This window comes from Hyperolius riggenbachi, chromosome 4, assembly GCF_040937935.1.
Source record: "Hyperolius riggenbachi isolate aHypRig1 chromosome 4, aHypRig1.pri, whole genome shotgun sequence".
NCBI lineage: Eukaryota > Metazoa > Chordata > Amphibia > Anura > Hyperoliidae > Hyperolius > Hyperolius riggenbachi.
Window position 1 is genome coordinate 233,514,187 of NC_090649.1, and position 25,730 is coordinate 233,539,916.

General features: G+C 45.5%; 1 protein-coding gene across 6 annotated transcripts in view; it reads left to right on the forward strand.

Annotated features, from left to right (window-relative positions):
• COL19A1 (collagen type XIX alpha 1 chain) overlaps positions 1-25,730 on the forward strand; it is a 1,086,226-nt gene that overhangs the window by 123,080 nt on the left and 937,416 nt on the right. For all 6 annotated transcript variants that reach the window (XM_068281448.1, XM_068281450.1, XM_068281452.1 and 3 more), the window contains exon 3: positions 10,204-10,272. In XM_068281448.1, the coding sequence (XP_068137549.1) occupies positions 10,204-10,272 (69 nt within the window). The remainder of the gene's footprint in view (positions 1-10,203; positions 10,273-25,730) is intronic.

A 25,730-nucleotide genomic window follows, 5' to 3' on the forward strand; every position in this document is an offset into this window, starting at 1 on the left:
TCTTGCAGCCATATGTACAAACATCGTTGGTAAACATCACATCATTTCCATCTTACAGCATAACTGTTACAGACCTTGAGTGGTAGCGGTGCTGGGGTGTTGGGGACGTGGGTGACCAGGGAAGAATGGACGGCACAACAGCCGTTTCACGCCTGCAATCGGCGCTTGCTCACGTGCGTGTCCTGTGAAAATGACGGCGCCGCGCGGCTTCCTGAAATCAGGGAGATAGCCGCGCCCTCCGCGTTCGTCATTGGTTGTTGGAGTGGTGTCAGTGGGTTCAGGGGTGAGAGGGCGGAGACAGCCCGCATGGTAATATAAACATATGTGACTATTGGCTGCCTCCATACTCCTACATCTGATAGGAGGGGAAGGCATCCGCCGCACGTTACGTGTTATTGGGTGCCAATCCCCATTTGTGACATAGAAAAGTGCAATTTAACAAATAAAAACATTTCTATCTGTGCTTCTTCCTTTTCCTTCATTAAAACCAATGTTTGTGCATATTTTATTCACCACTTATTTTAAAGTGCAAATCAGTGCATACTCGTGTATTATTGTGCAAAAAAGTAGAAGTTAAGAAATAGGGCAGTAACAAATTTCTAGTTTTAAGTACCATTGATCAAATTCTTTTTGTTTTCAGATGTTTATCGCCTCCGCTGCAAGGGTATAATCAATTTCAAACCTTTATTTCTTATTACATGATTATACCTCTAAAAGCCCCACTTTTTAAAAAGAACCCATTTAAACCCCATTAAAAAAGACTGGAGGGGGAGACTGCGTATCGAGGAACCTTTAGGGTTATTACCCCAATGCTCTGAATTGCTACTTATTACTATTTATCAAATGAGGAGGGGATTTGACCCGGGAGGTCAGGTTACGGGACCCTTGAGACACTGAGACAAGTACTGGGGCCCATTACTCAAGGGTCACAGAAATCGTCCCTAGGGTAGAGCACACACACAGGGGAAGTGATAGGTCAAATGTATCCCAAAATGGAAGCAAAAGAAAAGAATAGGGGAAATGAAGGGAATAGACAGGGAAAAATGGAGAAAAGAAGAGGGATAGAGGATAAAGTCCTCCTATTGGTTATTCCTTCCGGATGCGTAACAGGCTCCGGAGGATAAGCCCGGCTCAGGACCTCTGCATCATTCGATGCGGACATTTTGAGGGGTCCTCTACATTTTAATTTGTTGGTTCCTAACAAGGAAATTGCGGGTATGTACCCACTACATCCCACATGCTCCATCTGTCTATGAGAACGGACCTGTAATGGATCACCTATTGGTGGTCCTTTGGTGTATATTACACCGTTTTGCCAAAGGAGGACCTCTCTGAAGGAGGGGGGTCACCGCTTTATGCTTACAGAGCAGAGACAAAAGAAAGAGAGTAGCTTAGAATAGAGGGAAGGAGGGAAGAAGGAAAAAGACCCCATGACCAGTCCGAGGTGGAAGTACAACCCCTGTAATGGTGGTCTTTCTATGCATTGTAGAAATTACATATCTCTGGGCTATGGATCTAAAAAGCAGGAGAGCTCAAGTCTATCATTAAGTCCCAAAGGTCCCAGGGCTTCAGTGCGTAAGATCAGGCGGGACTCCCGCCGGGTCAGTTCCTGATCTCGATCCCCTCCCCGACGAGACTGGGAGACGTGTATTAGCCCCGCAAATCTCAAACATCTAGCGTTTCCATTGTGGACCTCTCTCACATGTTCAATGAGTCTTGGACTTCCCTTTCCTGACTTAATGGATTTGAAATGTTCTTTCACCCTTTCTTTCAAAGGTCGGGTAGTCTTTCCTATGTAAAAGAAAAGACATGGGCAAAAGATAACATAAGAGATGAATTTGGTCTGGCATGTAATAAAGGCCCGTACCTCCCACTGGGTACCCCCTATTTGGTAAATTGTGCCCTCCCACATATGTGGACAATACTTGCAGTTGCCGCATCTATGATTCCCCTTTGGGCGTGCGGCTGTAAGCCAGTTTGACACCACTGGGGAGCGGTATTCACTTCTGGTAAATGTGTCTCCCAGGGTGGGAGCTCTTCTGAACGCCACTCTGGGAGGATCCGGGAAAACCCTTTGGAGGTCGGGATCTCTTGTGATTATTGCCCAATTCCTTTTAATAATCTCTGTTAATTTCTTAGACATTGGAGTATAATCAAATGTGAAGGTGAAGGGGCCCTTAATCCTATTTCTGCCTTCTGTACTTCTAGACAGGAGTGAAGTTCTATCTTTGCCTCTGGCTCTTTCACATGCTCTTTCGAGAAGGGGTCTATCGTAATTCCTCGCTTCCAGACGTGCAGTAAGTTCGCGAGACTGCGTCTCAAAGGTATCCGCATTGGAATTATTCCGCCTAAGACGCAGATACTGACCGTATGGGAGCGAGGTTTTTACGTGTTCTGGGTGGAAGCTGTTTCGGTGTAGCAAGGAATTAACAGCAGTAGTTTTTCTGAACCCCTCGCATATAAGTTTAATACCGTCGGGTTTAATTCTTAGGTCTAAAAAGTTAATAGACTTGCTGCTTATTTCCGAGGTGAAACGCATATTCACCCGATTGTCATTGAGGAGCTCCACAAAAGAGCCAAATTCCTCTGTGCTTCCCTGCCACACCACCAACACGTCATCCACATATCGGGCCCATGTTTTTATGTAACCCCTAAATGAGTTTCTTTGGGTTCTCACATAGTCTTCCTCCCATGCTCCCAGAAACAAACCAGCATAGGTACATGCCACAGAGGTCCCCATTGCTGTTCCAGAGGTTTGGTGGTACCACCTTCCGTCGAACATAAATGCATTATGTGTCAATACATATCTTAGGCAGTCGCATAGGTACTCTTTGTACCCATCGTCCTTACTCGTCCTGTCCAGGTATCTGCGTACTGCATTTATGCCTTCCTCATGGGGTATTCTGCTATACAAGCTTTCCACATCAATCGTGGCCAGCTTATCACCTGGTTCCCATGTTGTACTCTCTACAAGATTAATGGCATCTACTGTGTCGGCCAAGTATGCTGGGACCCCCGCGAGTAAAGGACGCAGTAGGTGGTCTAAAAACCGGGACAAACGTTCTGTGAGTGAACCACACCCCGAGACGATGGGTCTTCCCGGGGGGTTCTCTGCAGACTTATGTAACTTAGGAAGGTGATACCACACAGGATATCGTGGAGCCCTGGGGAGTAGGTCAACCGCCAATCTCTGTGACATGTACCCATTTTCCACCCCCCTTCTCAAAAGGGTACGGAGAATTGACTGGTATCTGGGGGTGGGGTTGTTCGTCAGTTTAGTATAGTATTCCGTGTTGTTTAGTTGTCTGTAGGCTTCTCTAGTGTACATCTCACTAGACATGATTACCACATTCCCCCCTTTATCGGCATGTTTTATCACCAGGTCGCGGTGCTGTCTCAGCCATTTAAGGGCCATCCTATCATGTCTATTGAGGTTATTGGGGGCTCGGTCATAGCAGAGAGCTTTCATTTCTGCAGCGACCTGGTGTAAAAACTGATCCGTGGATGACCCGGGGGGAATGGGTATCGGTCGTACAGACCTGCAGGCCCGGAAGTCTTTTGGGTGGCCCAAAAAAAGTCCACACAGCGGTGCTTCTCCCTCCTCTGTGTGGCATGAACCTCCCTCCTCCCAGAGCTCCTCGAGTATCCGGAGTGCCTCCATCTCTGCGGCATCCCAGTCCACCGTGGGACTGAACCCTAAAGTGGACATGGGGCCTATGGATGTTTGGCCTCCATCATCCTGTCCTTGGAGTCCTCCCACCCCCTCCCCACTTTGATAGAGCTGGGTAATCATCATTTTTCTTGTGGTTTTATAAAGGTCCACAAGGAAGTCCACATAATCAAAATTTTGTGCGGGTGAAAACCCTAGACCCTTTTTGAGCAGGGTCATACATATAATGGTACTTAAAACTAGAAATTTGTTACTGCCCTATTTCTTAACTTCTACTTTTTTGCACAATAATACACGAGTATGCACTGATTTGCACTTTAAAATAAGTGGTGAATAAAATATGCACAAACATTGGTTTTAATGAAGGAAAAGGAAGAAGCACAGATAGAAATGTTTTTATTTGTTAAATTGCACTTTTCTATGTCACAAATGGGGATTGGCACCCAATAACACGTAACGTGCGGCGGATGCCTTCCCCTCCTATCAGATGTAGGAGTATGGAGGCAGCCAATAGTCACATATGTTTATATTACCATGCGGGCTGTCTCCGCCCTCTCACCCCTGAACCCACTGACACCACTCCAACAACCAATGACGAACGCGGAGGGCGCGGCTATCTCCCTGATTTCAGGAAGCCGCGCGGCGCCGTCATTTTCACAGGACACGCACGTGAGCAAGCGCTGATTGCAGGCGTGAAACGGCTGTTGTGCCGTCCATTCTTCCCTGGTCACCCACGTCCCCAACACCCCAGCACCGCTACCACTCAAGGTCTGTAACAGTTATGCTGTAAGACGGAAATGATGTGATGTTTACCAACGATGTTTGTACATATGGCTGCAAGATAAAATTAAAAGCATTTAAAGTGACAGTGCCCGGCCTGCTTCTAATGTGCTAAACTTTTGTATAACTTGCTTCTGCCTCCATTTTGCCGGTTTGCACGCCACTAAGCTTGTTGGAATAAGCCTCCATACGGGTACAATACTGGGACATGTGCAATACATTCCATGCAAGTGCAGCTTGACTCCCCCCCCCCCCTTTTTCCCTCCAGAAGAAGTTTTTGCTGAGTGCCAAGTGGTATCAAATCCTGCTGTGTACTTGATCAATTTGTGTATCCCCACTTAGAGCACCAGTTGCATAAATGTTCGCAGAGGGAGGCGCACCAGATGAGAATCTGGAGGAAAGTGGGAGTGACACAGATTCCTCTCTGGACTTTCCACTGATCAGCCAAGGGGTCTCAGAAGGTCGTGAAGGAGCCAGTTCCATATTCAATCACAACCGCAGTCCTGCACTTGCAAATAGGGACGTGGTGACCAAGGTGTTGGAGATAAGACTGGGGGGTCTCTGTGAAAAAGAGACGAAACTTTTTTGGACTGCCACTACTTTGAATAAATACAAAGAGGAGGGATTTATTGCCCGGGGTTTCAGATCTTATAGAGAACCATCCGAGTATCGTGAGGATAAGAAGTTCATAGAAAAGTGGGAAACCGCCCACCTGAACTATTGCAGGACCCTACAGGAGATCGTTAGGGAACGCACGATCGAAGAACATAACAAAATTTCGGAGGAGCTCCAAAAAACTAGAGAGCAACTTCAGGAAACGACAACGGAAGAGGGATTTGTATCCATTATATCAAAAATCGAAAAGAAGATTCTACCTATTCAAAACGAACTCAAAACTAGGAAACTTAAAAAGTTCCATAGAGATCAGGGCGATTTCAAAAAAGGTAGAATATTCTATTGGGGACAGGGAGGTACATCAGGCCGGGGATCTAGACCGAGAAAGGGAAGAGGTTATTGGACAACTGATTCCGGATCAGATTCCGAAAGTGATAAGCCCGTAACTAAATCCAAACCAAAACAACTAAAGAAAAAAAGACCGGGCAAAATTACTGACCCCAAATTGAAACCGGTACCTTCGAAACCATGTGCCTCCATCCCTTTAGACGAAAATTCCGTCGAGGAAGGGGAGGTGGACAATCAGAGAAACGTAACCTGGGACTCGCCAGTGGCGACCAGGAGCCACTCAAGCAGCAACAAAACCAAGAGAAGGAGAACAAGGGAATGGATGGAGGGGAGGGACGGATCCCTCAGCCCCCTGTGGAAGGAGAACTGCAGGTGGTCAACCTGAGCGACCGGGAAATACCGGAGATATGTATGACCCTGCTTAAAAAGGGTCTAGGGTTTTCACCCGCACAAAATTTTGATTATGTGGACTTCCTTGTGGACCTTTATAAAACCACAAGAAAAATGATGATTACCCAGCTCTATCAAAGTGGGGAGGGGGTGGGAGGACTCCAAGGACAGGATGATGGAGGCCAAACATCCATAGGCCCCATGTCCACTTTAGGGTTCAGTCCCACGGTGGACTGGGATGCCGCAGAGATGGAGGCACTCCGGATACTCGAGGAGCTCTGGGAGGAGGGAGGTTCATGCCACACAGAGGAGGGAGAAGCACCGCTGTGTGGACTTTTTTTGGGCCACCCAAAAGACTTCCGGGCCTGCAGGTCTGTACGACCGATACCCATTCCCCCCGGGTCATCCACGGATCAGTTTTTACACCAGGTCGCTGCAGAAATGAAAGCTCTCTGCTATGACCGAGCCCCCAATAACCTCAATAGACATGATAGGATGGCCCTTAAATGGCTGAGACAGCACCGCGACCTGGTGATAAAACATGCCGATAAAGGGGGGAATGTGGTAATCATGTCTAGTGAGATGTACACTAGAGAAGCCTACAGACAACTAAACAACACGGAATACTATACTAAACTGACGAACAACCCCACCCCCAGATACCAGTCAATTCTCCGTACCCTTTTGAGAAGGGGGGTGGAAAATGGGTACATGCCACAGAGATTGGCGGTTGACCTACTCCCCAGGGCTCCACGATATCCTGTGTGGTATCACCTTCCTAAGTTACATAAGTCTGCAGAGAACCCCCCGGGAAGACCCATCGTCTCGGGGTGTGGTTCACTCACAGAACGTTTGTCCCGGTTTTTAGACCACCTACTGCGTCCTTTACTCGCGGGGGTCCCAGCATACTTGGCCGACACAGTAGATGCCATTAATCTTGTAGAGAGTACAACATGGGAACCAGGTGATAAGCTGGCCACGATTGATGTGGAAAGCTTGTATAGCAGAATACCCCACGAGGAAGGCATAAATGCAGTACGCAGATACCTGGACAGGACGAGTAAGGACGATGGGTACAAAGAGTACCTATGCGACTGCCTAAGATATGTATTGACACATAATGCATTTATGTTCGACGGAAGGTGGTACCACCAAACCTCTGGAACAGCAATGGGGACCTCTGTGGCATGTACCTATGCTGGTTTGTTTCTGGGAGCATGGGAGGAAGACTATGTGAGAACCCAAAGAAACCCATTTAGGGGTTACATAAAAACATGGGCCCGATATGTGGATGACGTGTTGGTGGTGTGGCAGGGAAGCACAGAGGAATTTGGCTCTTTTGTGGAGCTCCTCAATGACAATCGGGTGAATATGCGTTTCACCTCGGAAATAAGCAGCAAGTCTATTAACTTTTTAGACCTAAGAATTAAACCCGACGGTATTAAACTTATATGCGAGGGGTTCAGAAAAACTACTGCTGTTAATTCCTTGCTACACCGAAACAGCTTCCACCCAGAACACGTAAAAACCTCGCTCCCATACGGTCAGTATCTGCGTCTTAGGCGGAATAATTCCAATGCGGATACCTTTGAGACGCAGTCTCGCGAACTTACTGCACGTCTGGAAGCGAGGAATTACGATAGACCCCTTCTCGAAAGAGCATGTGAAAGAGCCAGAGGCAAAGATAGAACTTCACTCCTGTCTAGAAGTACAGAAGGCAGAAATAGGATTAAGGGCCCCTTCACCTTCACATTTGATTATACTCCAATGTCTAAGAAATTAACAGAGATTATTAAAAGGAATTGGGCAATAATCACAAGAGATCCCGACCTCCAAAGGGTTTTCCCGGATCCTCCCAGAGTGGCGTTCAGAAGAGCTCCCACCCTGGGAGACACATTAACCAGAAGTGAATACCGCTCCCCAGTGGTGTCAAACTGGCTTACAGCCGCACGCCCAAAGGGGAATCATAGATGCGGCAACTGCAAGTATTGTCCACATATGTGGGAGGGCACAATTTACCAAATAGGGGGTACCCAGTGGGAGGTACGGGCCTTTATTACATGCCAGACCAAATTCATCTCTTATGTTATCTTTTGCCCATGCCTTTTCTTTTACATAGGAAAGACTACCCGACCTTTGAAAGAAAGGGTGAAAGAACATTTCAAATCCATTAAGTCAGGAAAGGGAAGTCCAAGACTCTTTGAACATGTGAGAGAGGTCCACAATGGAAACGCTAGATGTTTAAGATTTGCGGGGCTAATACACGTCTCCCAGTCTCGTCGGGGAGGGGATCGAGATCAGGAACTGACCCGGTGGGAGTCCCGCCTGATCTTACGCACTGAAGCCCTGGGACCTTTGGGACTTAATGATAGACTTGAGCTCTCCTGCTTTTTAGATCCATAGCCCAGAGATATGTAATTTCTACAATGCATAGAAAGACCACCATTACAGGGGTTGTACTTCCACCTCGGACTGGTCATGGGGTCTTTTTCCTTCTTCCCTCCTTCCCCCTATTCTAAGCTACTCTCTTTCTTTTGTCTCTGCTCTGTAAGCATAAAGCGGTGACCCCCCTCCTTCAGAGAGGTCCTCCTTTGGCAAAACGGTGTAATATACACCAAAGGACCACCAATAGGTGATCCATTACAGGTCCGTTCTCATAGACAGATGGAGCATGTGGGATGTAGTGGGTACATACCCGCAATTTCCTTGTTAGGAACCAACAAATTAAAATGTAGAGGACCCCTCAAAATGTCCGCATCGAATGATGCAGAGGTCCTGAGCCGGGCTTATCCTCCGGAGCCTGTTACGCATCCGGAAGGAATAACCAATAGGAGGACTTTATCCTCTATCCCTCTTCTTTTCTCCATTTTTCCCTGTCTATTCCCTTCATTTCCCCTATTCTTTTCTTTTGCTTCCATTTTGGGATACATTTGACCTATCACTTCCCCTGTGTGTGTGCTCTACCCTAGGGACGATTTCTGTGACCCTTGAGTAATGGGCCCCAGTACTTGTCTCAGTGTCTCAAGGGTCCCGTAACCTGACCTCCCGGGTCAAATCCCCTCCTCATTTGATAAATAGTAATAAGTAGCAATTCAGAGCATTGGGGTAATAACCCTAAAGGTTCCTCGATACGCAGTCTCCCACTCCAGTCTTTTTTAATGGGGTTTAAATGGGTTCTTTTTAAAAAGTGGGGCTTTTAGAGGTATAATCATGTAATAAGAAATAAAGGTTTGAAATTGATTATACCCTTGCAGCGGAGGCGATAAACATCTGAAAACAAAAAGAATTTGATCAATGGTACTTAAAACTAGAAATTTGTTACTGCCCTATTTCTTAACTTCTACTTTTTTGCACAATAATACACGAGTATGCACTGATTTGCACTTTAAAATAAGTGGTAAATAAAATATGCACAAACATTGGTTTTAATGAAGGAAAAGGAAGAAGCACAGATAGAAATGTTTTTATTTGTTAAATTGCACTTTTCTATGTCACAAATGGGGATTGGCACCCAATAACACGTAACGTGCGGCGGATGCCTTCCCCTCCTATCAGATGTAGGAGTATGGAGGCAGCCAATAGTCACATATGTTTATATTACCATGCGGGCTGTCTCCGCCCTCTCACCCCTGAACCCACTGACACCACTCCAACAACCAATGACGAACGCGGAGGGCGCGGCTATCTCCCTGATTTCAGGAAGCCGCGCGGCGCCGTCATTTTCACAGGACACGCACGTGAGCAAGCGCCGATTGCAGGCGTGAAACGGCTGTTGTGCCGTCCATTCTTCCCTGGTCACCCACGTCCCCAACACCCCAGCACCGCTACCACTCAAGGTCTGTAACAGTTATGCTGTAAGACGGAAATGATGTGATGTTTACCAACGATGTTTGTACATATGGCTGCAAGATAAAATTAAAAGCATTTAAAGTGACAGTGCCCGGCCTGCTTCTAATGTGCTAAACTTTTGTATAACTTGCTTCTGCCTCCATTTTGCCGGTTTGCACGCCACTAAGCTTGTTGGAATAAGCCTCCATACGGGTACAATACTGGGACATGTGCAATACATTCCATGCAAGTGCAGCTTGACTCCCCCCCCCCCTTTTCCCTCCAGAAGAAGTTTTTGCTGAGTGCCAAGTGGTTCAAATCCTGCTGTGTACTTGATCGTAATGTGTAGTCTGACCCCAAGGTCAGGACTAATGCACAGGCATAGGTGGCCTATGCCTAGAAACATTCCTGGTGAATGGTAATGGAAAAATAATCTTAATAACATTAAATTAGGAAATGCTTGTGTAGCGCTTATATATTTCTTTTTCACAAATATGGAACTACACTTCAATGTCTAGTAATTAATAAAATGCATAAACAATATGGTGACACTTGTTCATTTTTTATTGCAGTATGCCCTATCCTGAGAATGGATGGACCTGAAGCCAAGCATGGTTACAGAGAAAAGCAGGAAATATCAGGTATGTTAATATATTTTTTTTAATTACTTTCTATATATATGGCATTCTGCAGAAAAGTATGGTTGGTCCACTGACTGCATAATGCATACAACAAATAATACTAGATTCTCATCACATATGCAGGGAGATGCACTATAAAGATATGTACCCACATTGTGATTTTGTCCCGATGAGTGACGAGTGGTCACTTATGCCAAGTTGCAATACAGGTATAGGTGCACAATTACGTAAATGCCGCTTAGCGTCACGTGGCAATAAAAGACTGTCACGGTGGACCGGATTTTTAAGATCCCCGATGACACAGTGCAAAGTACCACGATCACTGGAAGTCTCGTTTGCACCCGTTGTGTAACCTCGCATGACCCGCCGGCAGTAAAAAAATGAATCGCTGGACGCTCTTCGTGAGGGAGCCATCGCTGGATCCATCTTCCTGGGTCGTTGCGGTGAGTATGAGGCTTAAAGAGTAACTGTAAGGTTAGGCATAAAATCCAAAATCAATTCTCTATTAGTAGCTGTTGAATATGTAAAAAATTATGCTATCTAGGCAATTCAAAAGTTTAAAGGGACTCAGAGCTCAAAATAGTAAAAAGATTTATACATGCATGGGGCTTCCTGCAGCCCCATCCGCTCGGATCGCTCCCTCGCCACCGTCCTCCACTGCCCGCAGCTTCGTGAACCGGGTCCCCGCACTACCGTCAGTCGGCTCCAGTCTGCGCAGGAGAAGTGCGCCCTCTACGTATCTCTCCAGCGGCTGCTGGAGAGAAATGCAAAGAGCGTATTTCTTCTGAGTAGACTGGAGCAAACTGATGCTAGTGATGGGATCCAGTTCCCGAAGCTGCGGGCAGCGGAGGACGGCAGCGTGGAAGCGGGCTGGAGGAAGCCCCAGGTATGTATAAATCTATTTTCTATTTTGAGCTCTGGTACACTTTAAAATCAATCTCACTTTTTTCCCCCAGTAGATTACCTTTCCCCGTGCCCCCAGGCTCTTAATCTCGTATGACGGCCGCAGAAGTGAAGTTGCAGTTCATGCTAACTCAACCTGATTGACTGAAGCCTCTATCTCTCCCGTTTTCCCCTCCCACACTTCTGTTCTCCTCTCTGATTGGCTGCCTGTTCTACTTCACTAATGGTGGTAGCACCCAGCCGCTAGAGCCCGGGGAGGGGGCCAGCATCTGTCATGGTCCTCGGCCCCCATCCTGCAGTGTACCATGCCTGAGAATCCCCTATGAAGAGATGGACTAGTCCAAAGCCTGTCACTTCTGTCAGATTTCTACTACCTACTATAAGTGACAGCAACATAGGAGAAAAGTAATTTATGGCTCATTTTACTCTGGAAAAAATTCATTTCTTATTTGTCTATGTTTGCACATATTTTAAATGTTACAATTTTTTGCCATAGTGCCCCTTTAAGTTTGTTCTGGCAACAGTGCTTTTTTCTCCATGTAAAACAATAACAGCAAAAACAACAATAATAAACACAATAAAACAGCATCCACATCCATCAAAACAAGCAAATATTAACCACTTTGATACCAGCAGCCTCTTCCCCCTTAAGGACCAGAGGCTGCTGGTACAGTAAAATGGCAAATCGCCACAAAAATCCGTTACTCCTTGCCAATCATGCCGCTCTGTCCCCACCGCAGGCTCCACTCTCTGCCGTCTCTACGACGGCAGAGCGCTGTGCGCCAGTCAGGAGCCGCTTTCATTGGCTCCTGACCCTGTCAATCAATGTAAGACAATGGGATTGGCTTACAGTGATGACAGGGCCAGGAGCCAATGAAAATGGCTCATGCCCGGCTCACAGTGCTCTGCTGTCATAGAGATGGCAGGGCGAGCAAATTGCGGCAGGGACAGTGCGGCGTGATCGGCGGTAAACGGAGGGTACGCACGGTCAATGCGGCATAGAGTTTACGTCCAGTCAGGCGCGCAGCACCACCTGCTGGACGTAGATTCGTACTGCGTTGGTCCGGATCCAGTTAATAATGATACAGGTTATCTGTGATTTTGAAATAGAAGTGTTTTAAATGTTTACTTTATAGTGTGCTCATGAAGAAATTATGATTAAACTAGGGTCAGTGAGCTGTTGCCTGTGCTGCTCCTCTAGGCAGGTACACCACTCCTGTCCCACACTGTGAACAACAGACGACAGAAGCATTCACTCTACTGGCTTGAACTAACGTTCAACAAGCTTTATAAGACCAACATCTCCAAATGCAGTCAGGAACTTTGTATTGTCCTACCTTTGAAATAAGAGCAATGAGCCCAAAGATTTAAACTTATTGATGGAACTCACTGGTGCAATGTTAGCTAGGAAAATCAAGGTAGAAAAATTAAACTATGAATACCAATTCTGAGACATTGCAATACAAGGTAAAAAAAGAAAACCATAAATTGCTGATGTTTTTAGTGACTTGTATGGCCAACATTGATTCCCCTACTACCAAAAGAGGAAATGTTTCCCTTTTCTACCACAAAAGTCCAGGGAACAGAAGGGACATTTCTTCTCTTTCTTTATGGTGGCAAACATCTTACTGGGTACTTGCTGATCACTGGATCCTTACCTAGCCATAGCTATATAAAAAGCAACTGTTAGCATCCATTTGAGAGATTTATATTCATGCAGATACGTTTACTGCTGGGGAAGGGGGAGCATTAACACTTTCCCTGCTCCTGTGTGTGTTTAAAGGGAACCCGTGGTAAAAGTGACATGCAGACTGCCAAATTTATTTTCTTTTAGACAATGCAAGCTTCTTGGCTCGATTGATAATATAAAACGAGCCGTGTATGCCTAGCATTATGCTGGGGATACACCATACAATTTTCTGTTAGATTTACCTGCCAGATAGATAAAGTTCAACATGTTGGAAATGTATCTATCTTACCATCTATCTGATGAGCAATTAGGCAGTGTTCTACTCAGCAGGAGATAAACAGAAGACAAAGCACCAGAGAGAATGACCATTCCCTACAGAAAATAATCTAATTATGCATTCTAACAAGAAAATCTAACAGAAGAATCTAACAGAAAATTGTATGGTGTATTCCCAGCATAATACTTTTATTTATAGACCATGAACAAGAATGCTTATCAGGTGCTCTGACTCAAGTCGGACTGGATTAACCACTTGCTTGTTTAACCCTCCTGGCGGTTTGGCAAAATCCGCCAGGGGGCAGCAAATACGTTTTTTTTTTATTTTTTCTTTTTTTTTTCATGTAGTGAGACGAGGTCTCGCTACATGATAGCCGCTGCTCAGCGGCATCCCCCCAGCCCCTCCGATCGCCGCCGGCCATGCGGCGACGCGTATAGCGGCGGATCGGCGGGTAGCGGCGGCGATCGGGCACTGCACGCAGCTAGCAAAGTGCTAGCTGCGTGCATCAAAAAAAAAATTATGCAAATCGGCCCAGCGGGGCCTGAGCGGTGCCTCCCGGCGGCATAGCCCGTGCTCGGCACGGGCTTACCGCCAGGGAGGTTAAAGGGGAACTTCAGCCTAAACAAATATACTGTCATTAAGTTACATTCGTTATGTTAATTAAAATAGATATGTAATATAATCTCTTACCCAACCTGTTTAGAAGAATAGGCAAATGTTTGTGATTTCATGGGGGGCAGCCATCTTTTTCATGGGGGCAGCCATCTTTTTGAAAGAAAGGAGGCGACAGGGATCATGAGACAGTTCCAAATGTCCTGTATCCTGATCACCCCTCCCAGCTGCGCGCACTAGACTTCAAATCTAAAATTCAAAATTGAAAAAAAAAATTGCGCCAAAACAGCAGAAGGAGAACAACAACATCAGAACTCCCATCATTCTTTGCACAGCATCCGGGAAAAATGCCCGGGCAGTTTTCTTCTGTGCAGCTAAAAATGAGAGTAGGGTAAGAAAAAAAAAAGTTCTGATACTGTGAAAATTGTTAAAGAAACACCAAGCCTTTTCAGTGCTGCTGAGTAGATTTTTTAGTCTGGAGGTTCACTTTAAGGAATGTGATTCAGACACTACTGATACCGGAATGTCAACAGGCCTGCCAGGCAACTAGTATTGTTTAAAAGAAAATAAATATGGCAGCCTCCATCTCACTCTCACCTCAGGTTCCCTTTAACAAATATTTATACTTTATGTTTTGAATAGAGATTAAATTAGATTTCTGATTTGAAAGCAAACATTAATTTTGCAGTTTTGTTCAAAATCTAGAAAACCATGTATTTCCATAAAAGTCAGTATTTTTGATTTTTGAACTGAAATCTACAGATTACCCAGAACTGCAAGGAAAGTATAATGGGCTAAAACAGACTGAATGACTGACTGAGACTTACTAAAAAGCAATGGTGTATTTATTGTAATACTATAAATGAATTCTAAGAAGGCAAAATTATATCCAGAATTGAAATATATGGCATTGGTTTAAGATTAAATTTCAAAGCCTCAAACATGTGTGAATGTGTCACACAAACACTAAAAAAACGGAAACTATAATAAACTTTTTATATGGGAAAACATGTTTTTAAACCTGGTGGAGAAATGGATGGAGGGGGTTAGGGGCAAATCTACAATATTGATACTGTGTTAAAATGATGTTTCTCTCATAGATTTAAAATGATAGCTTTTACTTTGATGCAGTATATTTAGTTTCAAGTTTCTGGCACCAGGACAGTACTGTATTTATTTGAAACAATGCATGATTAGAGTCATTTATTTTCCCTTGCTGTACATTATTTTCAAAACCTTTGACTAGTAATTTGTTATTAGATGAATTCAGTGTTTTTACCATAGTGGTGCAGTGTCCAAAAATGTACAAACAGTCCATAAGAATTTAGTCAATTTAAACTTTTCTGTAAAGTCATGAAAAATAAATACATTTATACTTTTATCACATTTCAACCTGCTGTGGAATTTCAAACAAACATAGAACATTTATATCGCGCTTTTCTCCTGGCGGACTCAAAGTGCCAGAACTGCAGCCACTAGGACGTGCTCTATAGGCAGTAGCAGTGTTAGGGAGACTTGCCCAAGGTTTCCTACTGAATAGGTGCTGGCTTACTTAACATGCAGAGCCAAGATTCGAACCTAGGTCTCCTGTGTCAGAGGCAGAGCCCTTAACCATTACACTATCCATCTAACCAGACAACTAAACAGGCAGTCTTTTACATGTCACAAAACTCTTTACATTACATTGGCAACCTGGGCAGACATGTGTGCACATACCAGTTACATCATAAAACATAAGAAAAGTGGTACTTGTTATTGACCACCACCAAAAATGAGATCATCCTCCAGCTGTCATGGCGGGTACGCGCTTTAATGAGCTCTCATGTGTCTCTTTAATGCAATTGTAGCCACGGTAGGGGCAGGACTACAGCACTGTCATGAAGGCCAGGGTATTTAAACTTAAACCCTGGCCAATTGCCGCTGAGTGTTGTTCCATAATTAGAGCAGCCGTGGAATGTCTCACACTGTTTGTGACTGTAGTCACACAAGTCATTCCCGTCACGTCATTCCTGTCACACCAGTCAGTTTTGTCATCAGTTAGTCCTATCATCATCCAGTCCTGTCATTCAGCCTGTCCTGTCAGTCAAGTTATCATCGGTCAGTCCTGTCATACAGTCGCTCCAGTCCTGTCACCTGTCAGTCCCCCCATCAGCCAGTTATGTCAGTCTTCATTCAGTCCTGAGAATGGAGGGAAGATTGTAAGCCCGACACGCGTCAGTTGATCCTGTGGTTTTATTGCAGTATTTTTGTCATGTGGATTTTTCTAATAAAGAACAGACATTTTTTCATCAACCCAAGTCTGGTTTGCGAATCCTTTCTTCTTGGCTTACACTAATGGCTTGGCTCTCCAGATCCTGAACCGACTGGTTTGATAAATAAGGGGGTTGAGCGTTTATGAACTTGCTCTCTTCATTCAGTCCTGTCACCTGTCAGGCTGATCATAAGTCAGTCCTGTCCTGTCACATCAGTCTGAGAGCAACAAGACCTTGACAATTTTCTGCAAAAATGATCAGGATAATAAGCTTGATGTTCGCTTTTCTGAACTTTGTGCTTAAGGACCCACTTTATTAGATGTAAGAAATCCCAAACTTTTTCTTTTGTTGTGACTAAGATTGTGGGACTACAATCTGAGGCCCAGTGCACACCAAAACCTCTAGCAGATCCTCAAAACGCTAGAGGTTATTGGAGCAGATTTCAGAGCGATTCTAGGCATGTTTAGAGATGTTTTCTAAACATGCCTAGCATTTTTTGGAGCATTTTGTGTAGCAGATTACAAATATTGTTACAGTAAAAGCTGGTACTGAACAGCTTCTGTAGCAGTAAAACCCCTGAAAAACCGCTCTGATCTAGCGTTTTTCAGATAGGTTTGAGCTTTTGCTATACTTTACATTGAGGCAGAAACGCTTCTGCAAACCGAAAAAGTGCTGCAGGACCCACGTTTGCTAAAAACCTCAAACCGCTGGGGTGCACCATCCCATTGAAATACATTAGCCAAGCGTTTTCACAGGTGGAAGCGGTTTGGAAAACGCTACAAAAACCGCTCGGTGTGCACCAGGCCTAAAAGTCAAAAGTTTTTTTTCTTTTTATTTTTTTGGGTGCATGTGTCCAATTGACCTCAGACAAATTCACCTACACTGTAATCAGGGCTAGATCTTCCTACAGTAAGTGTGGAAAGGTTGAAAAATGTTAAGCTACGTGCAATGCAGAAGACTTTCTGTATTCCGTTTGATTCACTGTACTTAGGGCTCTTAGAGCTAGGGTCAGCCAATAAAAAGCTTTCTGACAGCCTTCATAGTGGAGGATTAGGTATGAGGTACTTTTCTGTACGAAAAATGTGGATATTGTCCGTCTAAAGAATAGATTTTAAGAATTGCAGCCATTTAAATGTTCCTCACAGCTTACAGTGTTCTTTATCTTGAAGAAAAATTAAATGAATTGTCAAATAAAAAAGATCCCCAAAATTATATCAGTTAGCCATTGGTATTTGAAAACCGGAGCAGGTCATTTATTGCACCAGAAAATGTGGATGCCACCATAGGCTGCTGTACAAATTGCGCTGGGGTGGTAATTTGGGTACAGAAAAATTAGCAGCTCTGGCGGGTGCTGGAGTTTCTCTATGCTGTAACTCAGATCTTTAAAATTGGCTTGACATAATTGATTTATACTAATGAACTAGGTCTAAAGTATTTGGCCTGACCAGTATCTTTTGACATCTACATAGGGTTTTTATGGTTTTGGTAGCATGTTTGCATTTTGATCTTGTCTAATTACGTGAAAATGCATGTACATTGTAGCTGATATTACATATAGGGTTTTTTTCAGGAATACCATAATACTGCAGTAAATTTTGCCCCAAAGTAATCGTGTATTCATGTATTGAAATGATTTGTAACATGCTGTTGCCACCATCAAACCAGATGCTGAAAATATCTCATTGGCATACTACCCAGCTCAATCACATGGCTGGTAGCACTGTTCATACAATACAATCTGGATATTAAATCGGATCTCAATGTGACATACAGTGGTGTGAAAAACTATTTGCCCCCTTCTTGATTTCTTATTCTTTTGCATGTTTGGCACACTTAAATGTTTCTGCTCATCAAAAACCGTTAACTATTAGTCAAAGATAACATAATTGAACACAAAATGCAGTTTTAAATGATGTTTTTTATTATTTAGTTAGAAAAAAACCTCAAAACCTACATGGCCCTGTGTGAAAAAGAAATTGCCCCCTGAACCTAATAACTGGTTGGGCCACCCTTAGCAGCAATAACTGCAATCAAGCATTTGCGATAACTTGCAACGAGTCTTTTACAGTGCTCTGGAGGAATTTTGGCCCTCTCATCTTTGCAGAATTGTTGTAATTCAACTTTATTTGAGGGTTTTATAGCATGAACCGCCTTTTTAAGGTCATGCCACAACATCTCAATAGGATTCAGGTCAGGACTTTGACTAGGCCTCTCCAAAGTCTTCATTTTGTTTTTCTTCAGCCATTCAGAGGTGGATTTACTGGTGTGTTTTGGGTCATTGTCCTGCTGCAGCACCCAAGATCGCTTCAGCTTGAGTTGACGAACAGATGGCCGGACATTCTCCTTCAGGATTTTTTGGCAGACAGTAGAATTCATGGTTCCATCTATCACAGCATGCCTTCCAGGTCCTGAAGCAGCAAAACAACCCCAGACCATCACACTACCACCACCATATTTTACTGTTGGTATGATGTTCTTCTGCTGAAATGCTGTGTTACTTCTACACCAGATGTAATGGGACACACACCTTCCAAAAAGTTCAACTTTTGTCTCCTCGGTCCACAAGGTATTTTCCCAAAAGTCTTGGCAATAATTGAGATTTTGTTTAGCAAAATTGAGACGAGCCTTAATGTTCTTTTTGCTTAAAAGTGGTTTGCCCCTTGGATATCTGCCATGCAGGCCATTTTTGCCCAGTCTCTTTCTTATGGTGGAGTCGTGAGCACTGACCTTAATTGAGGCAAGTGAGGCCTGCAGTTCTTTAGATGTTGTCCTGGGGTCTTTTGTGGCCTCTCGGATGAGTTTTCTCTGCGCTCTTGGGGTAATTTTGGTCGGCCGGCCACTCCTGGGAAGGTGTTTGCCATTTGTGGATAATGGCTCTCACTGTGGTTTGCTGGAGTCCCAAAGCTTTAGAAATGGCTTTATAACCTTTACCAGACTTATAGATTTCAATTACAGTACTTTTGTTCTCATTTGTTCCTGAATTTCTTTGGATCTTGGCATGATGTCTAGCTTTTGAGGTGCTTTTGGTCTACTTCTCTGTGTCAGATAGCTCCTATTTAAGTGATTTCTTGATTGGAACAGGTGTGGCAGTAATCAGGCCTGGGGGTGACTACAGAAATTGAACTCAAGTGTACTAAACCACCTTTAAGTTATTTTTTAACAAGGGGGGGGCAATCACTTTTTCACACAGGGCCATGTAGATTTGGAGTTTTTTTTCTCACTAAATAATAAAAACCATCATTTAAAACTGCATTTTGTGTTCAATTAGGTTATCTTTGACTAATAGTTAACGGTTTTTGATGAGCAGAAACATTTAAGTGTGAGAAACATGCAAAAGAATAAGAAATCAGGAAGGGGGCAAATAGTTTTTCACACCTCTGTATATATATATATATAACAGTATGTCCAGTGAGCCCTGTTTTATGGGGTTTATGTATAGTGTACATTTTAAGTGTATTCTATAAAAGAGGATTTTTAATTTAATACCCTGTCTGATTAGCATGCAGACACACTGCACTATGAATTCCCACAATGAATAACCAGTAATCCCCATAATTTCTAAAGATTCTGCCTTGCCCACCCCACCCCACACATCCCCACACGCACCCACACACACTCTTCTCTCTTTCACAGGCAGTTGTAATATGCGCAGGCAGCACTGCGTGCACACCATGCATATTACAATTGCCTTTTAGATATATAGATGTACATTTTTGACTTAAAGCAAGTCTGAAGTGAATTTTAAAATAAAAATCACATACTCACCTAAGGAGAGGGAAGACTCTGGGTCCTATAGAGCCATCACGTTCTCCTGCCGGACTCCTTGAACCCCAGCAGGCTGTTCCGTTCGCATCTCCTGCTGCGGGAGACTTTGGCAGTCTTTGTAAGCATTCGGGCTCCCAAAGACCGGCAGCTCTGTACTGCGCACGTGCGTTCTGTAGCTTGTGCTCTCCTCTTTTATTTCATCGCCGTTTTACACCAAATAGTTTTCCTTCATTTCCTTCCTTTCAATTTAAAAATCGAGACTGCCATCTTGGCTATGTTATAACTTCCGGGTCACCCCTGTTTTCTCTGTGAGAGACGTACATCACTGAGTGAAGCAGGAAGAGAAAGTGACACGCATGGCCATTGCAAGAGGCTCCTCCAGAGGGGTCATAGCATGACTTTGTTGGAAGTCATCTGGCTTAAAGGCATGCCCATGAGAGGTGCTCGGAGTCCCTTTAACTAATCAAGAACAGCATTGGGTTTAAAAAACACTTCTCACTGCAGGTGCAGTCACATGACTGCTAACTGACTAAACTTTAAACTTTAAGAAACCCCTTCTTAGTTCCAATTTACCAAGCTTGTGTTGTCTAGCACAGGGGTCCCCAACCTGTGGGCCGCGGCCCACTAGTGGTCCGCAGGACATTTCATGGTGGGCCGCGGCTTCAGACTCACTTTTGGCAGATTAACAACATTACACTTCTAATTCTAAGGGCAGCCGCGGCGGGAGGGCGGGCGTATCATACTAGACCAGTCTCCAGGCCCGCCCCCCTCACTCTGTGCGACCGAAGCAGTGGGCGTGGGCGTACGCGTACTACGTTTCAAGTCCCGCACCCTCACTATGTGTGACCAATCACCCCCTTAAGCGATGGCGGCGACGAAGCTATTATCGGAGGCGCCAGACCCGCCTCCTGCATCAGTGGGGATTCCTCTCGGAGGCCTATGTCATGCCTCCATGTGGCCAATCACCCTCTTCTCAAGCGGCGGCCAATAGCAATATCGGAGGTGCCAGTCACGCCTCCTCCATCAGTGCCCCAATCATCATTCCCCCTTCAGCCTCCAGTCCCGCCCCCCTATTATACATGCCAATCAATGAATGGCTGCATGTATTTCACACAGCGACATAGTCGCAGTGTATACAGAGCGCAGCGTCTGGGCGCCATTAGAGAGAGAGGAGGTCAGAGCCTGCCGCTGAGAGCCCACTGAGAGCCTGCCGCTGAGAGCCCAAAGAGAGCCTGCCGCTGAGAGCCCACTGAGAGCCTGCCGCTGAGAGCCCACTGAGAGCCTGCCACTGAGAGCCTGCCGCTGAAAGCCTGCACGAGCCTGACATATAGCAATCAAGTAAGCCTTACTTACTTACTTACTTAGTAAGGATCACACACCCCACACACATATACATATGTGTGTGTGTGTGTGTGTGTGTGTGTGTGTGTATATATATATATATATATATATATATATATATATATATTGTGACAAAGTGGCTGGCAAAGTGCCGCTCTCTTTGTCACAAGTGGTGTGCGATGGACGGTATGTTGCACCCAGGTTCAGGCGCTACATCCTGTAGCAGCTCCGGAGGATAGGCTTTTGCTGACTGTCAGGAGTGACAGGGGTTGAAGCCTTGAGAAGGGTCCGGAGCTGACCAGATGTAGAGCAGGGTGGGTGCATCTGGTCGCCAGGTCCTGGGTGGGATATATTATACATTGTATTTGTGGACTGCTGCCTGTCTAGCCCACAGAGGGTTAACAACAGAGCTAACAAGTCTCTGGAGAGGAAGAGGTGAGAGGGGGGTGTGTCCAGCAGGTTCTGTCAGTTTGCACAGAAAAGGTTTTCATTTGTTTCCAGGAAGTGGTTCTGCTGAGAAGCTGCTGCAGGGGACTGCATGTGTTTGGGACTAACGTTTGTGTGTTACTCAACGCTGAAAGTAAGCACCCGGCCAGAACTGGCCTTACCCTTGTTTTGTGGAATTACTTACGTTATTACTGAACTGCAAACTGTTGTTTGTGAACCTGCTGCAAATAAACTTTGATTTATGTTTGCATACAAACCTGCTTGGAGCTGCTCTGTTCCTGCTAAATGCTTACCATCTGAAGCTGGTCCCTCACAATTGCTGCTCGGATGCGGGCAGACTAGAGCTAGCACTATTACAGAGCCAGCGGGTTGGATAAGAGACTTAAAAGCTTGCACTGCAGCATGGATGAGTTGGTGAAGCAATTAGCATTGGCCAATGCAGCCTTACAACAGGCAAATGCTGAACAGCGACAAACTAATGCAGCCATCCAAAAGCAGACCCTGGCGGTGCAGCAACAGTCTGTGGCAATGTGTGAAAGTCTGGCTGCAGCAGCAGAAGTGGATCGGCGCACTGCTGAGGCTGATCGGAAAGCTATGACTGAGTTGGTGCAGCAACTGGTGGTTCGTAACCAGGAGGATCCGCTGGCTGGTCCTGGCAATGGAGGTGTTATCCGTGCAAGTCATTTCCTCCAGAAAATGACACCACATGATGATGTGGAGGCTTTCCTTCATACGTTTGAGAGGACGGCAGAGAGGGAAGCCTGGCCTAAGCCGCAGTGGGCAGGATTGGTAGCGCCTTTCTTGACTGGTGATGCCCAAAAGGCCTACTATGATCTTGCTTTGGAAGATGCCAAAGACTACGACAAATTGAAAGACGAGATCCTGAGACGGCTTGGGGTTACGCCGGCCGTGAGGGCCCAACGCGTCCACAAGTGGACCTTCTCGGCAGCAAGCTCCCCGAGGTCACAGATGCACGACTTGATCCATCTGGTAAAGAAGTGGCTTGATCCGGAGACGTTGACTGGCCCCCAGATTGTTGAAAGGGTTACAGTTGACCGTTTTTTGCGCTCACTGCCGCAGGGATTGCGAAGGTGGGTGAGCCATGCAGATCCTCAATCAGCCGACCAACTTATCGAGCTGCTGGAACGTTACTTGGCTGCGGAGGATTCCCTGGCGTGGTCGGCTGCCCAGCGCTCCTGGACCCAGAAATTGTCTACTCCCCAGAGTACTGGTAAGACAAAAGCTGGTATGGCGGGAGGATTCGTGGGGGAGCGGAAGTCCCCTGAGGGTCCTAAAGGGACAGCCAGAGTTCGCCCAGTGTCCACTACAAGGAACCCAGGGTCTGTTCAGTGCTGGCGATGTAATGAGTGGGGACACATTGCTGTTAACTGCCCTATGGCTGTAGAGGAAATGGAGTGTGATCATGCCAGGCGGAGGTCCTTGTTTGCCCGACCTGTATACCTGGCGAACTCTGAATCACACATGACTTTGATAAAGGTATCTGGCCAAACTGTCCAAGCCCTTTTAGACTCTGGCAGTTTGGTGACCCTTGTACATGCCAGCCTGGTGGACAATGCCTTGCTTGGTGATAGGCACATCACGGTGCAGTGTGTCCATGGAGACTCTAAACGATACCCTACAGCCCTTCTTACCCTAGAGACAGACTGTGGGCCTGCCACACAGGAAGTAGTGGTGAGCCCAAATTTGGCACACAGTGTTATTTTGGGGAGGGACTTTCCCCTGTTTTGGAACTTGTGGGAAGGGAAAAATGACAAGGGTTCAGATCTTGGTAATGCAAATAGCCCGGGATGGGATATGAATAATGTTGAAACAAAGGTTGTTGATGAAGTTGATCATGAAATGTCTTTTCCACTGTCTGTTCTTGCGGGAGAGACGGAGTTGTCCTCAGAAGCCTCAGAGGGTACGGTGCTTTCAGATTTAGAGGTTTCTCGGGATAACTTCGGTACTGCCCAGCTAAGAGATCCCACTCTGAGCAAAGCTTGGGAAAATGTTAAGGTGGTAAATGGTGAACCCCATGTTCCCGGGGCTGACAAACTGTTCCCTCACCTGGCCGTAAATGCTGATTTATTATACCAAGTTTGCAAGGTACAGGAGGAAATTGTGGAACAGCTCGTTGTGCCTCAGCCTTATCGCACTATGGTCCTAGACCTTGCCCACAAACATCCCCTAGGGGGTCATTTAGGGTATGAGAAAACCAAGGACAGGATTTTACAAAGGTTCTTTTGGCCTGGAGTGCATGGGGATATTAAGAAATATTGTGAATCCTGCCCTGACTGCCAGATGTGTGCGCCTGCTCCTCACTTTCGCAGTCCACTTGTCCCATTACCAGTCATTGAGGTCCCTTTTGAAAGAATAGCCATGGATTTAGTTGGGCCCTTAGTCCGGTCTGCCCGGGGTCACCAGTATATTCTGGTAGTTGTAGACTATGCTACCCGCTATCCGGAAGCAGTACCCCTGAGAAACACATCTTCCAAGCTGATTGCACGAGAGCTCTTCCACATGTTTACAAGAACTGGTTTGCCTAAAGAAATCTTGACAGACCAGGGAACTCCATTTATGTCTAAATTAATGAAGGAAGTGTGTAAATTGATGAAAATAAAACAGCTGCGCACCTCAGTGTACCATCCTCAAACAGATGGGCTTGTGGAAAGGTTCAATAAGACGTTGAAAAATATGCTAAAGAAGGTGGTTGAAAAAGATGGAAAGGATTGGGACTGCCTCTTGCCCTATTTGTTATTTACAATAAGGGAGGTCCCTCAGTCTTCCACTGGTTTCTCTCCCTTTGAGTTATTGTATGGGCGGAGACCACGTGGAATTCTCGACATAGCAAAGGAAACATGGGAGCAAGAGGCAACCCCCTACCGAAGTGTGATTGAACACGTGTCTTGTATGCAGGATAGAATCGCTGCAGTCATGCCCTTGGTTAGAGAACATATGCAACAGGCCCAGGAGGCTCAGTGTCGAATTTACAACAAAGATGCAAAAGTGCGGTCTTTCAATCCTGGTGACCGAGTCCTGGTGTTGGTCCCCACGGTAGAAAGCAAATTTTTAGCTAGGTGGCAAGGCCCTTATGAAATTATTGAAAAGGTGGGTGAGGTGAATTATAGGGTTTACCAGCCTGGTAAGAGGAAGCCAGAGCAACTCTACCATGTAAACCTAATAAAACCCTGGAAGGAGAGGGTAGCCCTGTCAGCCTTGGTAGAAGGTCAAAGGCAGAACAAGTCTGGGGTAAATGAAGTACAGGTTGCAGAAACCCTGTCATCCTCACAGAAACAGGAGGTCAGAGGGTTTCTTCTACGCAACCAAGATGTGTTCTCGGAACTCCCAGGCTGCACTCATCTAATTAGGCATGATATAGTGACAGAACCACATGTATAGGTCCGCCTTAAGCCATATAGGATACCTGAAGCCCGCAGACAAGCTATAGCAGAGGAGATTAAAAGGATGCTGGAATTGGGGGTAATAGAGGAGTCCAACAGTGAGTGGAGTAGCCCCATAGTTCTATTCCCAAAGCCAGATGGGTCCATACGTTTTTGCAATGATTTTAGAAAGCTAAATGAGGTTTCTAAATTTGATGCCTACCCCATGCCCAGGGTGTACGAGTTGACTGAAAGGTTGGGTCCCGCTAGATATGTAACAACGCTGGATTTGACTAGGGGGTATTGGCAAGTGCCTTTAACTGAAACAGCCAAGGAGAAGACGGCATTTTCCACTCCTCAAGGGCTGTTCCAGTATGTAAGGATGCCTTTTGGGTTGCAAGGTGCTCCCGCAACCTTTCAGAGAATGATGGATAAAATTCTCAGACCTCATCAGCCCTTTGCTGCGGCCTACCTAGATGATGTGGTCATCTTTAGCAGTGACTGGGAAAGCCACTTACCAAAAGTTCAGGCTGTCTTGAACTCCGTTAGAGAGGCAGGGTTGACAGCAAACCCTAAAAAGTGTGCAGTGCAGTTGGAGGAAGCCCGGTACTTGGGGTACACCATAGGACGAGGCTTGATTAAGCCCCAGATCCAGAAGGTTGAGGCCATTAGGGAGTGGCCTCAACCTAAGACGAAAAAGCAGGTGAGAACATTCCTAGGGTTGGTGGGGTACTATAGAAGATTCATCCCAAACTTCGCCACGGTGGCTACTCCCATCACAAACCTGACAA